Source organism: Sorex araneus, chromosome 5, assembly GCF_027595985.1.
Source record: "Sorex araneus isolate mSorAra2 chromosome 5, mSorAra2.pri, whole genome shotgun sequence".
Lineage (NCBI taxonomy): Eukaryota > Metazoa > Chordata > Mammalia > Eulipotyphla > Soricidae > Sorex > Sorex araneus.
The window spans coordinates 12753240-12768827 of record NC_073306.1 but is presented as its reverse complement, the minus strand read 5'-3'; the positions used below and the strand labels follow the sequence as shown (position 1 = coordinate 12768827).

Genomic DNA, 15588 nt, shown 5'->3' with positions numbered 1-15588 from the left:
GTTTATTGAGCATCTGACATACCCGGGGGCTGTGTTGGCATCTAGTTTGCACACCCGGCATCTTTCAGTCACATCAGCTTCGTACTAGTCAGCGAGGGACCGAGAGGAGGAAAGCCGGGCCCTAACTCTCGGGCTAAGTCACCCAGTCATTTCAGCAGACACGGTCCCCCAGGTGTGAGCACTGAGGCAGCGTCGCCTGCTCTGAGAAACGGCCTGGGCGGTCGTCAGAAGTAACTGTAAGGGAGATGCTGTCAAATGTTTCCCTAAGTTATGTTAGAAAATGTTCTTAAAGGTATCAGAAGTAGGTCACGAATCAGGAATCACGAAATCCCGCTGATCGTCGATTTCTCGAGCGGGGTCAGTAACGTCTCCATTCGTCCTGTCCCTGAGATCTTAGAAGCCTCTCTCTACTCGGTCTTCCCAACGGTGCTGCCGCATTGGAGGCTCTTTCAGGGTCAGGGGAGTGAGATCCAGCTTGTTACTGGCTTTAGCATATGAATACACCATGGGAAGCTTGCGAGGCTGTCCCATGTGGGCAGGAAACTCTCAGTAGCTTGCCAGTTTCTCCCAGAGGGAGAAGTAGGTTATAAGATATCGCTTTTGGGAGCTTGCTTTTTGGTCTCTGGATGTTGGCCGTTGATGGGATTACATTGATGGGGTTCCTCTGTCGGTACCTTCATGCGTGAGGCCTGTCCGAACGTGTGGAGAGGGGCCCTGAGCATGGCTGTGGCTAGGTTCCGGTGGTCTTCAGCTGCCGGGAGCTCTGCTCGGGTCGGGGAGGGAAGCTGAAGCCCATCCCCTCCGAGGGGCCCCAGGGAAGACAGCCAGGCGTGTGGGCAAGAGACTCAGAAGTAGGTATGAAAGATTAAAGATGTTTTGAAGACTGTGAAAGTATGAAAGACAGGGTGGTCTTTGGAGCCACACCTGGCGGTGCCTGGGGGCTACTCTGAGCTGAGTGCTCAAGGGACAGTAGAGTGTGGAGGTCACACCCAGGGCTGCCACATGCAAAGCTTGTGCTCCAGCCCTTGAGCCATCTCCCCAGCCCTTACGGTTTGGGGGTAGCATTCTTGGTGGTGCTCAGGGGACTGTGCAGTACTGGGGACTGCACCCAGGTCTCCTGCATGCAAGCCTGGTCTAGCCCTTTGAGCGCTCTCTCTCTCTCTCTCTCTCTCTCTCTCTCCTTCCCTCTCTCCCCTCTCCCTTGTTCCTCCCCCCCTGTGTCTCTCCCACCCTAGAAAGTATTTTTTAAGGTATCAGGAGTAATTATAATGGAAAGCAATTTTCATAGTTACTTAAAAGTGTTTTCTTTTCAACCTAGATCGAATTCTAAATGCAAGTCTATAATTGAGGTCATTAATAGTCCATCTAACCGCAGCAACAGAGCAGTTCACATTTCATCACTGGAGTAGTGCTGAGTGCCCTCTACCGGGCCAAGCTCTTTCCTTCCCCTTCCCCTTCCCCTTCCCCTTCCCCTTCCCCTTCCCCTTCCCTTCCCTTCCCTTCCCTTCCCTTCCCTTCCCCTCCCTTCCCCTCCCTTCCCTTCCCTTCCCTTCCCTTCCCTTCCCTTCCCTTCCCTTCCCTTCCCTTCCCTTCCCTTCCCTTCCCTTCCCTTCCCTTCCCTTCCCTTCCCTTTCCCTTTCCCTTTCCCTTTCCTTTTCCTTTTCTCTCTTCTCATTTCTTTCTTTTCTTTTCCCTCCCTCCCTCCCTCCCTCCCTCCCTTCCTTCCTCCCTCCCTTCCTTCCTTCCTCCCTCCCTCCCTCCCTCCCTTCCTTCCTCCCTCCCTCCCTCCCTCCCTCCCTTCCTTCCTTCCTTCCTTCCTTCCTTCCTTCCTTCCTTCCTTCCTTCCTTCCTTCCTTCCTTCCTTCCTTCCTTCCTTCCTTCCTTCCTTCCTTCCTTCCTTCCTCCCCCCCACTTCTTCTTTTCCTCCTCCTCTTCCACTCCCCCCCCCCATGATGCTCAGGGGTTGCTCCTGGCTCTACAGTCAGGAATTACTCCTGGTGGTGCTTTGGTGACCATGTGGGATACCAGGGATTGAACCTAGATCTGCTGCGTGCAAGGCAAATGCCCTACCCACTCTACTATCACTTGGGCCCCCTCTTTTCTTTTTCTTCTTTTTGGGTCACACTCAGTGACGCTCAGGGGTCACTCCTGGCGGGGCTCAGGGGACCATATGGGATACCAGGGATTGAACCGGAGTTGGCTGGGTGAGGTCCTTTTCTAGGTACCGAAGGTGAGAGTGACTAATACCCCCATGCCCTATTCACTGGGGCCTTTTTAGCAGAAAGGATGGAGCGAGGGCTGGAGGTACCGCAGGAAGGGAGTTTGCCTTGCATGTGGCCGACCCAAGTTCCGTCCCCAGCATCTCATGATCCCTCCAGCCCTGCCGGAGTGATCCCTGCACACAGAGCCAGGAGTAAGTCCCGAGCATCACTGGACGTGGCCAATGTCCCAGGGCTTACAACTGGCCTTGTGCTTAGAGGTCACTCCTGGAGGGGCCCAGGGGGCCACATGGGGTGCCGGGAATGAGCCCGGCTGGCCCCCTGAGGCAAAAGCCCTCCCCGCTGTACTACGGTTCCAACTCCTGATCTGCCTAATATTCTACTGAAAACCTGGATAGTAATAATTGCCCCGTAAAACACTGGTTGTGTTCTATTAGTGTGCATGTGTGGAACACAAGGAAGATTTAATTTGCCACTTTGAGATTTTCCTTTTTTTTAATGTGTTTTGGTGCTTGGAATTTGTTCCCAGTACTAGAGTCTGACTTAGTCCTTTACCTTGAATTGTCAGGAGTCCCTAGAGAGATGAATATATGATTATTGTGTGAGTGATTTAGTTTTGTTTTGTTTTTTTATCCCTGACTGAGACTCAGTGAGTCTGTTTTAGGTAATTAAGTCTAGCTTTAGAATCACTATCATTTTTTATGTAAGATTTTAATGTAAAAATGGATGTCAGTATTTTCTTTCTATATAGAAGCTACATTATACTTTGAATTTTCACTTAAAATTATTTTCATTCACATTCATAATGGAATTGCCATCATATTTTACATATAAAATAAGAAAACTTTCTCCCTCCTTTTCTTTAAAGGTTAGCTGTGCACTGTCATTCTTTTTATTTTCCTTCCAAGTACATGAAAAATCCATTCTTTTGGTATCACTGTAAGTAAAACTATTTTAAGTATATATTTTATGTTTATTATGTTCATATTATAAATAATGTTGTTATTTACCTGTAATCATGTAAATGAAAAATAAAACTACCCAGGTATTAGTTGCATGACCTTATCTCATAAAATAATTTTTCCAGAATTATCTCATTGGGGCTGGAGCGATAGCACAGCGGGGAGGGTGTTTGCCTTGCATGCAGCCGACCCAGGTTCCATTCCCAGCATCCCCTATGGTCCCCCGAACAGCACCAGGAGTGATTCCTGAGTGCAGAGCCAGGAGTAACCCCTGAGCATTGCCGGGTGTGACCCAAAAAGTGAAAAACAAATAAAAAAAAAAAAACCACAAAAAAAACCACAAAAACACCCAAAAACAAAACCCAGAATTATATCATAACTTTTCCCCTCAAATTTTACTTTTTAAAGCACCGTGAATCACAAAGTCATTCATCATTGGCTTTTGCCGTACGATGGTCCCTCACCAATCCCGCCGCCAGTGCCAGCTCCCCTCCCGCAGTGCTCCCAGGCTCCGTCTCCGACCCCTCCCACCCCCGCCCCCAGACCCAGCCTGCTGTCTTCACAGGCATCGCTCCTGTCCGGTTACTAAAGTTCGGGTCTCGTGGTTTCAGGGTCGTTGACTCTGTGGTTTGGATATTTAGCTCTGTCATTCCTTTTTTTTTTTTTCTTTTTGGGTCACACCTGGCAATGCTCAGGGGTCACTCCTGGCTCTGCACTCAGGAATTACTCCTGGCCGTGCTCAGGAACCCTATGGGATGCTCGGAATCGAGCCAGGTTGGCCGTGTGCAAGGCAAACGCCCTCCCCGCTGTGCCATCGCTCCAGCCCCAAGCTCCAGCCCCTTAACGTCACTGATGTCCCTGGGTGCCCTTGGCCTATGCCCCATCGCCTCTCATCTCTGTTCTCCCCGGCCCCTTCACTCTGTTTCTTTCCTTCTCCTCCCTGTATTCTGGGGCCGAGAGCAATCTAGGCATCCGCCTGCCCCTGTTAACTTACTGCCCTTTAAAGTCTACTAATTCACCGTGGGGGGCTCCCAGGAGGTGTTCAGGAGGCCTCGGTCCCTCTAGGGGATTCTCGTCCTCGAGCTGTGTGGTCTGGGGGAGCATTGAAATGCAGGGCCTGGGGGCACGGTACCAAGGGTCCCGGGACACCCCAGCAGTGCTCAGGAGCCAACATGGCATGAGCCTTCTTAGCTCCTGACACTCTTGCCAGCCCCTAAAATACAGCATTTTATTTCATTTTATTTTATTTTTTGGTTCTGTTTTTTTTTTTTTTTTGCTCTTTGGGTCATACCCAGTGATGCTCAGGGGTCACTCCTAGCTCTGCACTCAGGAATTACCCCTGGCCGTGCTCAGGGAACCCTATGGGATGCTGGGAATCGAACCCGGGTTGGCCGCGTGCAAGGCAAATGCCCTCCCCGCTGTGCTGTTGCTCCAGCCCCGACAGCATTTTATTTACTGGAATTTTAATTTATAGAACTGCCAACAGTAGGGCTTATACATAAATCACTCCGGCATGACACAGTCCCCTCCAGTGTCCGCCTCCCTCCGCCACTGTCCCCCCCCACCCCCCCATTATAGTATTAGAAATTGAAAAATTGTTACTGAGGGGCTGAAACGATAGTACAGCAGGGAGGGAGTTGGCCTTGCACACGGCTGACCCGGCTTTGGTCCCCGACATCCCTGCGTGGTCCCCGAGTCCCTGCAGGCGTAGTTCCGGAGCACAGAGCCAGGAGTAGCCCTGCGCACTACTGCGTGTGGCCCCAAAACAAAAGAAAAAAGCAAAAAAGAAAAACCATTGCTGAGTTAGTGAATTTTCACCGGCTTCTTTCTTTCTTCATCTGCGTGTTTGGCGGCTGATCAGCTGTCTGCCAAGAGGCTTTCTCTCACAGCAGCTGATCGATGGTCGGCCTTGCTGCTTCCTTTTCGTTTGTTTCCACATCTGTCCATCTTGCCTTTTTTAGGACAGGGATGGGGTCTGTGTGGGAGCACCCCGATAGTGCACAGGGATCACCTCTGGTGGGGTTTGGGGAATTGTGTGGGGGTGCAGGGATTTGAACGGGGGTCAGCTGAGTGCAAGGCAAGTGCCCTCCCGGCTCCGCCATCTCACGGCCTCTATCCATCGAGTCTTATTCTCTCAACTCCCTTCCTTTTATTTACTTTTTAAACATTTTATTGAATAACTGAGATAGTTACAAGCTTTCATGTTTGGGTTACAATCTCACAATGATCAAACACCCATCCCTGCACCAGTGCACATTCCCCACCACCAGTATCCCAGGTATACCCCCCCCCCTTCCCACCCACCCGCTGCCTCTAAGGCAGACAATATTTCCCATACTCTCTCTCTACTTTTGGGCATTATGGCTTGCAACACAGACACTGAGAGGTCATCACGTTTGGTCCATTATCTACTTTCGGCATGCATCTCCCATCCCAACTGGTTCCCCCAGTCATCATTTTCTCAGTGATCCCTTCTCTATTCCATCTGCCTTCTCCCCTCCGCTCATGAAGCAGGCTTTCAGCTATGGGGCAATCCCCCTGGCCCTTGTATCTACTGTCCTTGGGTGTCAGCTTAATGTGATGTTACTCTATACTCCAAAAATGTCAGCTCCCTTCCTTAGGGGTCTTCACATGTCGTTTCTTTTCTTTCTTTTCTTTTCTTTTTGAGTCACACCCAGCGACGCTCGGGGGTTACTCTGCACTCAGGAATCACTTGTGGTGGTGCTTGGGAGACCATCTGGGATGCTGGGGATTGAACCTGAGTTGACTGTGTGCAAAGTAAACGTCCTACCCGCTGTACTATCACTGTTCCCTCATTCCTTTTGTTTGTTTACTGTGTGTGTGTGTGTGTGTGTGTGTGTGTGTGTGTGGTGGGGGGATTATACCCTGCAGGCTCAGAGGCTGACCCACACAAAGCTCAGGGGGCTGCTACTCAGTGACCTATAATCTGACCTTCCAGAGGAGCTTTCATGAATTCTTGCAGGTTCTTACTCTGTGGCTACACTTAAAATATTTAATTCTAATTAACAGTGCATGGTTGTGGGTTTTTTTTTTTTTTTTTGCATTTTAAGTCATAGGGGTCACTCCTGGCTCTGCACTCAGGAATTACCCCTGGCGGTGCTCAGGGGACCATATGCGATGCTGGGAATTGAACCCGGGTAGGCCGTGTGCAAGACAAACGCCCTACCCGCTGTGCTATCGCTTCAGCCCCACATGGTTGTGGTTTTAATGAAATATTTAAAATCATTTAAATATTTAAAATTAAATGAAAAGTTTCTTTGGACCTGGTCTTAGCTAATTATTAAATACGGAGTACTTTGAAGAGTTGACTCATCTTTGTCTCAATTCATTTAATTTGTTCTGATAATTATACAAGAAAACAAAAGTAGCCCACACGAAGGGTTTGCTGGTGGGTTTTTTGGTTTTTGTTTGAACTGTCCAAAAGCAGATAGATCAAATGTGTTTCTGTTTTTCACAAGTGTTGGAGTCACATTTTATAGAATTAAAGTACTTCTTTATCATTTTAGGCCAGTCTGCTTAGTCCTACACGAAATTCCTTTTATGTCTACGTGGTTTTTACTTGTTTCAACCTTCAGGTGAGTCAAACCCAACTTTTGACATTTGCAGGGTAGTTCTTGTGGAATAAACCGGGGCAGCGTGGTGGGAGTGACGGTCTTTTCCCGTGTGATGCTTCCACAGCATGCTGCCTCTTCTGCTGAAGGACGACCTCCTCCTGCCCTCCGTGGTGACAGCCGCGGCCTTCTTCGTGGCCTGTGCGACCTGCCTCTCCATATTTGAACGCACCTCGGAAGAGGAGCTGCGGCTGAAGCCCTTTTCCGTGTCCGTCAGGAAATACCTCCCATGGGTCCCCGCTCTGCCCAGAGCCACCCGACATTTGGTCAGTTGTTCGCTTTCGAAGGACTGGTACTTGGTCGGGCACCGTGTCTTAAAGCAGTGACTCCAATGCCATGTTCCCCTCTGAGCTTTTTTGGAGACAGAACTCCCATCACTTCGCCTAGAGAATCCGCCCCTCCGGGCCTCACAGGGCTCAGAGGGCAGGGCACGGAGCCGGGAGAAGCATCTGAGCCGTGCTGTGCGTGGCCAGCCCCCAACAGAACCTCCAGCAGTGGCCTGCACCCCTGTGCGAAGGGGCCCCCTCCCGCCTCCCTCCTGCCCCAGCTCTGTCTCTCTCTCTGGATGTGCCCTCTAAGCGGAATGCTCCAATCTGCTGGTGTTGCCATAACAACATGCCCCCGACAGATGGCTCAAGCATAGACAGTCATTTCCTCCTCATAGAGGCAAGAAGCCGGCGGTCAGGGCTCCGACCGGGCTGGTGCGGGTTGAGACCTCTCTTCCTGCTCGAAGGCTGAAGGCCGCCTTGCTTGCGCCCTCTTGCCTCTCCCCTGCCTGCCAGTGTGGAGAGAGCTCTGTGCCTCGCCCCTGCTGTGGAAGGATCCCGGTCCCTTAGGAGCCCACCTTATGACTCAGTTAGGCTGGAACAATTCCCGAAGATTCTCTAGGTGCAGACATACTGGAGTTTGGGCTTCAGCAGATGAATTTGGCCAGGGCAGTGGAGTCCTGACAAGGACTCGTGTCTATACTAATATGTGCTTTTGTGAGACTTGTCTCGATGCCCTTAGTGTGTGTTAGAAGTGCACCTCGACTGCAGCAGGTTTCAATACTTCCTTCCCTCTTACTGCCAGATTCTATTGCACGGACAAGCCCGTTTGCTTATCCAGCTGCAGTGGACAGACATTAGGCGCCTCACCTTTCTGGCCGCTGTGGCTTTCACTGCCGCGATGATCCGTGCACAGACTCTTTCCAAAGGGCAGCGCGAAGCAATACACATGCAGTACACACGGCACTTGCAGTTCCTGTCTCAGCCACCCCAGTGCTCTGAAGGGAATGTCACCGTGGCTCTGATGTACACTGATGCCACTGAGCGTCTCTTTAGAATAGACACAGTTGGCGCTTCTTGGTGAAATGCTTTTGACCCATTTTAGCGATTTCTCCCCCTTCCATTTTTATTTAGGAACTCTGCAGTTCTTTATACATCCCTGTTGTGGGTTCCAACAAGATACGCCTTGTCAGTATTTTTCTCCCATTCTGTGGTTGGCTCTTTTACTTTCTTCTTTTTTACATTTTGGTTATTCGGTTATTCAGGTGTTACTCCTGGCTCTGCTCAGAGACGACTCCTGGCAGTGCTTGGGGACCATAATGGGGTAGTAGGAATCGAAGGGGTCAGCCGCGTGCAAGGCAAGTGCCATAATCGCTGTACCATCTCTCCTGCCCTGTTTTTTTGGGGAAGGTGGGAGGCTACACCCTGCTGCCTTCAGGCTTACTCCTGGCTCTGCACTCAGGAATCACTCTAATAAAACGTGACCCTGAGTTTTAACTTGTTCATGCATTTCCTTAATTAAATGGAAAACTCTGAGGCCAGGACTGTTTTTTTTTTTTTTCCATATGCCTTACTGTGCTTTACTCTGGCACTAACTCGGCTAGAAATATTTGGTGACTGTGGAGTATCATTTGCTGTTTGCCACAGAAAACTTTTTCATAGGTGGGTGTGGGTTCTTCGGTTAGTTTAGAATCTTGTTTAATTTTTGGCACGTCCAACTGTGCCCAACCAAGGCTGCCTTACTCTAGACTCTGCAGCTGACTAGAGTTGATCCCTGCCACCCTGAGCCCCTCCAGGTGTGACCCCTGATCCAAAGCCAGGTGTAAGCGCTGAACACCCATGGCCCCAAATATAACCTCTCAAACCCCCACGCAGCTTATGTTGACATTCACCTGAAGACTGGCCCTTCAACCCTTTTATTCTGCTTACTTACAGGTGTAAGGCAGAGTCACTAGCATGTTTCAATTATTTTATCTTGGGGCTGGAGCAATAGGACAGTGAATTGGACATTTGTCTTGCACACGGCCAATCCCGGGTTCGATCCCCGGCATCCCATGTGGTCCCCCAAGCACTGTCCAGAGTAATTCCTGAGTACTGAGCCAGGAGCAACCCCCAAGCATCAATGGGTGTGACCCAAAAAAGAAAAAAAATTAGTTTATCTTTTCTAACAACTCGGTGATGTGTTTCTTTTTTCTCTCCTTACAGTTTTTTATCTCAGTAATCACTATGGTCCTCTTGACACTGATGACTGTCACGCTCGATCCTCCTGAGAATTTACCAGACTTATTTGCTGTACTGGTGTGTTTTGTATCCTGTTTACACTTCCTGTTCTTCTTGATGTACTTTAACATTATAATCATATGGGACTCCAAATACGGAAGAAACCAGAAGAAAGTCAACTAGCTGTATCCCCAGACAAAAGGGACAATGTGAAAAGTGTGGAAATGTTCTGTGAACGTCGTGCTATGTATAAAGAACATTATTTTCTTAAGAATTATGGATTTACAGAAAACAGTGATACCTCATTGTTGTCTGCACAGAATAAATGTGGAGACCAAAACTTCATAGAGCCATTGGTTTGCTGTGTATTGCATGGTCGAGACAGAGTTTTATTAGCAATCACAAATATTCAACCCGGAAAATAAGAGAAAAATGTCCTTTATCCCAAAATTTCCTGTGGAAATGCACTTTGACATCTTGGGGTGGGGGGGGGAAATCTGCAAATGCAGGGAGAATCTAGCCCCTTCTTTTGAGAGAAAATCATTAATTTTTAATTTTTTGGTGTCTGGGTCACACTCAGCTTATTCCCAGTTCTGTGCTCAGGAATTATTTCTGGCGGGGCCAGGGGGCCACATGGGATGGTGGGGATGAACCCACGCTGGCTTCGTGCTAGGCATGTGGCCGTCCCACTGTACAATTGCTCCAGCCCCAAAAAATCACTGTTTTAAATTCACATTTAGTTTTCCTACACCCTAGAAATCATTGTTTATATCTTAAGTATTCAGTGTAATAACTGTAGTGAGAAAGCAATTTAAACTACTTTGAACATGTCTTATTACATGTGCAACTATGATTTTTTTTTAACAAGGCAAAGAAACCATGTTCTTATTTCTAAAAATGTTCATAACTTAGTTGCAATTAAGCAATGGATTTTCCTTTATTTAAATTGCAATTTCAAGTTAAACTTTTTTTGGCTTTTGGGGCCACACCTGGCAGTGCTCACAGGACCAGATATGGTGCTACGTCAGGCCACATTGCAAGGCAAGCACTGTAACCCTGTGCCTCCGTTTTCAATTCTTATGACCTCTGATGATAACCTCTAGTGTCAGTCATTCTGTTAGACAGCCATATTTGGATTTCATCCTTCTTTTTTTTTTTTTTTTGCTTTTTGGGTCACACCCGGCGATGCTCAGGGGTTACTCCAGGCTCTGCACTCAGGAATTACCCCTGGTGGTGCTCAGGGGACCATATGGGATGCTGGGAATCGAACCTGGGTTGGCCGCGTGCAAGGCAAACGCCCTACCCGCTATGCTATTGCTCCAGCCCCCTCATCCTTCTTTATGACACGGTTCAAGGTTTCTATTGACATAAATATTCAGACCTCTTAATGCTGTAGCACCGTACATTTAACTTTCACCTGTATGCTGGTGTTCACTTGGTAAAGATAATGACTTATATCCATGTTGTACTTTCTTGTGTAAAGACGTTTTCTTTAGTTTCTAGGATAAAAATAGAGTAGTTATCTTTCGACTCACCTTCTTTAGGGAGGGTTTTTCTAGGAGAAGGGGCTTTTGGGTCACACTTGGCAGTATGAAGAATTGAGCCAGGATTGGCCACATGCAAAATAACTTAACCCCTGTGCTATCTCTCTAGCCCCAACCAAATATTTTTATCCTTTTGTTTTTGGGCGACACACAGTGGTGCTCAGGGCTTAATCCTGGCTCTGTGCTTAGGAGTTACTACCCCTGGTGGTGCTCGGGGAACCACAAGGGATGCCGAGGATCTTACCCGGGTCACCTGTGTGCAAGGTCAATACCCTACCCGCTGTTCTAGCACTCTGGCCCCACCTAATATTTTTTTGAATTCATTTTTTCATGATAGAGCCATCACAACATACAAACTGTCTGGTGGTATATTTAAAAACAGCAATACAAACACACACAGAGAGAAAATTTGATTCTAAACACAGAACCACAAACTGATAGGTGTTTCTAAGGGGGTTTAGATGAAACAAAAACTGCAAGTTTCCTTTTTCCTCAAAGCGAATGTGCATAAGGCTTGGAGGGCAGGTTAGCACAAGCGGCCTTGAACGGCTGCCGCCTCAGCGAACACGGCTGCTCACGGCCTCCATCTGTAATCCCCGGCCCTCGTGTCAGCAGCTTGGCTGGCCCGCACAGTCTGAGTGTCAAGATTATTATTTTTTTTTTTTTTTGGTAAGAGCATATTTGTGTTTAACACAGCATGCTGACTTAAATCAACAAGGAAATTCTAACTTCCCAGATAATTAGAATAGGGCAGTGTTTAAAAATAAAACTTACACGAGCAACCGTAAAAGAAATGAACACAGGGGGCTAGAGCAATAGCACAGCGGGTAGGGCATTTGCCTTGCACTCGGCCGACCCGGGTTCGATTCCCAGCATCCCATATGGTCCCCTGAGCACGCCAGGGGTGATTCCTGAGTGCAGAGCCAGGAGTAACCCCTGTGCATCGCCGGGTGTGACCCAAAAAGCAAAAAAAAATGAACACATACGGTATCTTACAGGTAAGTTCTGTGCATGAGAACATCCTCGGGTCCGGGGAGATGGCTCACGGTAGGAGCACGGACTCTGTATGTGAGAGCCCCAGGTTCGAGCACCAATGTCCTGTGGCTCCCAAAGCATTGCCAGGAGTGACCCCAAATAGTTTGCCAGGTGCAGCCCCTAAATACTACTTAGGGTGTATTAAAAAGGAGAAAAGTCCAGACAATTTAGTCTGTCAATTTATATCGTAGCTTTTATGGACAGTTGTGGCAATTATCCTATAGATTAAGTGTCTCATATCTGTAGCACTGTCATCCCGTTGCTCATCGATTTGCTCGAGTGGGCACCAGTAATGTCTCCACTGTGAGACTTGTTACTGTTTTTGGCATATTGAACATGCCACGGGGAGCTTGCCAGGCTCTGCCGTGCAGGCAGGATACTCTCGGTAGCTTGCCGGGCTCTCGGAGAGGGACGGAGGAATTGAACCTGGGTCGGCTTGCATGCAAGGTAAACGCCCTACCCACTGTGCTATCACTCCAGCAGACATTCATTTAAGAACACCTCACTTTGAACTTGGAAGTTAGGTTCCAAAATTCCCAACGTGTTCAATGAGTAAGAACAAAACCAAATTCCAAAGCACTGAGATTAGTTCGGGATTGAAGAGATGTTTTTATTCAGTTTTTGCATGACGTTGAAGATTCCGTAGGTTCTTGGGGCTGGAGCAATAGTGTAGTGGCTGGGTGTCTGCCCGAGTGCAGAGCCAGGAGTAACCGCTGAGCGCTTCTCAGGTTCTTTACTCATGTACTTATGATGAAAACTATTCTCAATTATTTGCAAATTCCTTTTGGAAGGAGGAAATGGAGAAATGCCGTTTTCTCTGTTACCAATAAATAGGTCTGTTTCTTAAAGAGAACAGGCTGCAGCGAGTATCACATGTATCAAATATGAAAGGCACAGAGAAGTCATTTTCCTTTAGGCCTTTGGGAGGGGAGAAAATTCCCGATGTAGCATTCTGTCCGAATGACAAACCACAACTAAGTGAGGGAAACATTTACAAAAGTCCAGGCAGCTGGAGAAACCTCTGTTGAATAGGCAGAGTAGGAGATGGATGGGCCGTACTGCCATGCGGTTGGGGTTCCTATATCTTAAGTCTCAATTGGTCCCTCTTCTCCCCTGCTCTGGTCTCTGGGAGGTCCGGGCCACGTGCATCCCCGCCTCTTCCGCCCCCCAGCGTCCATATAAACATTAGTTTTGTGTGTGGATCTTTCTGCTTTGTCCTTCATGTGGCCTCCAAGGGTGATAAAGCGAGAGTCATCTGATCTACAATGAAGAGAACTGGGAAATGATTCTTAGCCTACCCAGCTGTCCTGAAATGCAAAAGCTTAGGATAGCAAGAGGTCAAACACACAGTAACTGTTTTAATGGTATTAAGCACAGAGTGGCACAGCTTGGACAACAGATGAAACCAATCTTCTTCGCCCTGTAGTTCCCTAGTAACGTAGGTTTCTTGTGTTTTGGCAAAACACAAAAAGATTCAAACAAAACAAAACAAAAAATTTGGAGGGGGATCAAATACTGCCTCATAAAAAAGGTCTTATCTTTAAATTCAGTAGTCTTTGTTTTGAGACAGTTTCATGTTAACAGTACAGAAAAATGCCTTGCAAGATTTTATAAAAGGAAGCATGACAGTACAGCGTTTTTGCCTACACCTGGTGATCAGGGCTTACTCCTGACTCTGTGCTCAGGGCTTGGGGTACCATATGTGATATTGGGGATCAAGCCCAGGTCTGCTGCATGCAGGCAAGTACCTCCTTTACTAATGCTCCTGCACCAAGACATGAAAAATATTTTAATTAAAAAAAAAATGGAATCACTGTGAGATAGTTAAAGTTGTTTATGATGGAGTTTGTCATATAACGTTCCAACACTTGTTCCTTCACCAGTGTACATTTCCCACCACCAACGGTCCCCAGTTTCCTCCTGACCCCCGCCCCACCTCTATGGTAGGCACTTTTCGTCTTTTTTTTCCGTTTTGGGTACTGTGGTTTGCAATACCATTACCAAAATATGACTTCCCCTTTACCTCCTTTCAGCACCCCGCTTTTGTCCAGAGTGATTCTTTCCAGCTATCACTATCATTGGTCCTTCTCTGTCCTAACTGCCCTCTCCCCAACTCCTTGGAGGCCAGCCTCCCACCTGGGCCAGTCCTCCCGGCCCTCACTTCTATTGTCCTTGGGTACTGTTCTCGGGTATGACAGATTTTAAACGCTGAAACTATTCCTTCTTAGATGCACAGCACTCCCTAGACTGGAATCAAAACTCATTTCGAGAGAGCAGTCTCAGCAGAGCTGCCATTTTTGTAAACACTTTATTAACAAGTCGATCCCAAAAGCTAAAATGTATGTAGAACTGTAGAGAAATGTAGGTAACGGCACGAGAGCCTCTTCTAGGTGTGAGCTTCCACTAACGGGCCCAGAAGAAATGTATTATTTACATTGAGATTATCTACTGGGCTGTGCAGAAAGTTTAAATTAGCTGCAAGAAATCTTATCTCGACATGCACCTGCCTTGTGCTGTGATCTGGTGTTTACTGGGCAGATTAATTACAAACATTTCTTCTGTGTCCTTAAATACGATCGGGCAGATGCAGACGTCGGCGCTCGCCATGTGTGCATTTCTTGGAGATGCCTGTGGGATGTGAGAGATGAATATTAAATCATTAGGAATCAGCTTCCAAAGGAACATGCTTCTCCCGCGTGACTTGAGGCTCACGTAAACACCCACTTAACCGCCAACTTTGGCATCTACTTTTGGTAGATGTCCGTGGCCCCGCCCTTGCGTACTTTGTGGGTGCCTCTGCCGGCGTGCCGGGGGATGGCAGAACCCCACTTCACAGGGAGACTCTGAGGGGACTGCCCAACGACAGGGACAGGCCTTTGTGCCCACGGGGCCTCTCCACGGAGACTGTACACACTTCCCGGCGACTGTGTCCCTCTGGGGACTCCTAGTGGCGGCAGCGGGTCAGCCGCTCGGCCCCAGGAACGGTGTGAGAGCAAGTCTAAGAGCAAGTCTGAAGCCGGCGGCCGCAGGGCACATTCAAAGGCGCGATTCATAGCACCCGGCCCGCAGGCCGACCCACTGTGTGCTCCCCACCTCCCTCCCTGGCAGAGGGGCCACCAGAACCTGCTGCTCTCCTGAGACTTTTATTTCATTGGGGGGACCAGCCTGGAGGTGCTTGGGGGCCCACACAGTACTGGGGGGTGACCCCGGGCCTCATGCCTGGTGAGAACTCGCCCTGCGCGCTCTCTCTGGCCCGAGAGCCGACTCTTGTCCCACACGCAGGCTGCAGACTGGAAGCCAGCCCGCCAGTGCTCACTGACCTGGACGCCTGTAGATTTACACACTCTACACTCACTTAGTGGGCTGGAGCGATAGAGCACAGCGGGGAGGGCGTTTGCCTTGCACGAGGCTGACCCGGGTTCGATTTCTCTGCCCCTCTCAGAGAGCCCGGTAGGCTACCGAGAGTATTTTGCCTGCACGGCAGAGCCTGGCAAGCTACCTGTGGCGTATCCCATATGCCAAAAACAGTAACAAGTCTCAAGATGGAGACGTTACTGGTGCCCACTCGAGCAAATCGATGAGCAACGGGATGACCATGACAGTGACAGTCACTTAATATCTTCATAGTTTTTTTTTTTTTAATATGATTTGGGGGCTACACCTGGTGGTGCTTAGTAGCTACTCCACCTAGTTCGCTGCCTGAGGGCCAT

At 48.6% G+C, this 15588-nt stretch overlaps 2 protein-coding genes across 3 annotated transcripts in view; one reads left to right on the top strand and one right to left on the bottom strand.

The window, feature by feature from the left end:
* The window catches only part of ALG6 (ALG6 alpha-1,3-glucosyltransferase), a 44365-nt gene extending 34721 nt beyond the window's left edge, over positions 1 to 9644 (top strand). The window contains exons 12-15 of the mRNA XM_055137620.1: positions 3088 to 3158; positions 6709 to 6777; positions 6881 to 7079; positions 9285 to 9644. Of these exons, the coding sequence (XP_054993595.1) occupies positions 3088 to 3158; positions 6709 to 6777; positions 6881 to 7079; positions 9285 to 9482 (537 nt within the window). The 3' untranslated portion in view covers positions 9483 to 9644. The remainder of the gene's footprint in view (positions 1 to 3087; positions 3159 to 6708; positions 6778 to 6880; positions 7080 to 9284) is intronic.
* A 2604-nt stretch (positions 9645 to 12248) lies between these two features.
* Positions 12249 to 15588, bottom strand: part of ITGB3BP (integrin subunit beta 3 binding protein) — a 53595-nt gene continuing 50255 nt past the window's right edge. The window contains exon 8 of one of the 2 annotated variants that reach the window (XM_055137619.1): positions 12249 to 14506. The gene's annotated coding sequence lies outside the window, so the exon portion shown is untranslated. The remainder of the gene's footprint in view (positions 14507 to 15588) is intronic. The other variant, XM_012932427.2, reaches the window with a different exon arrangement.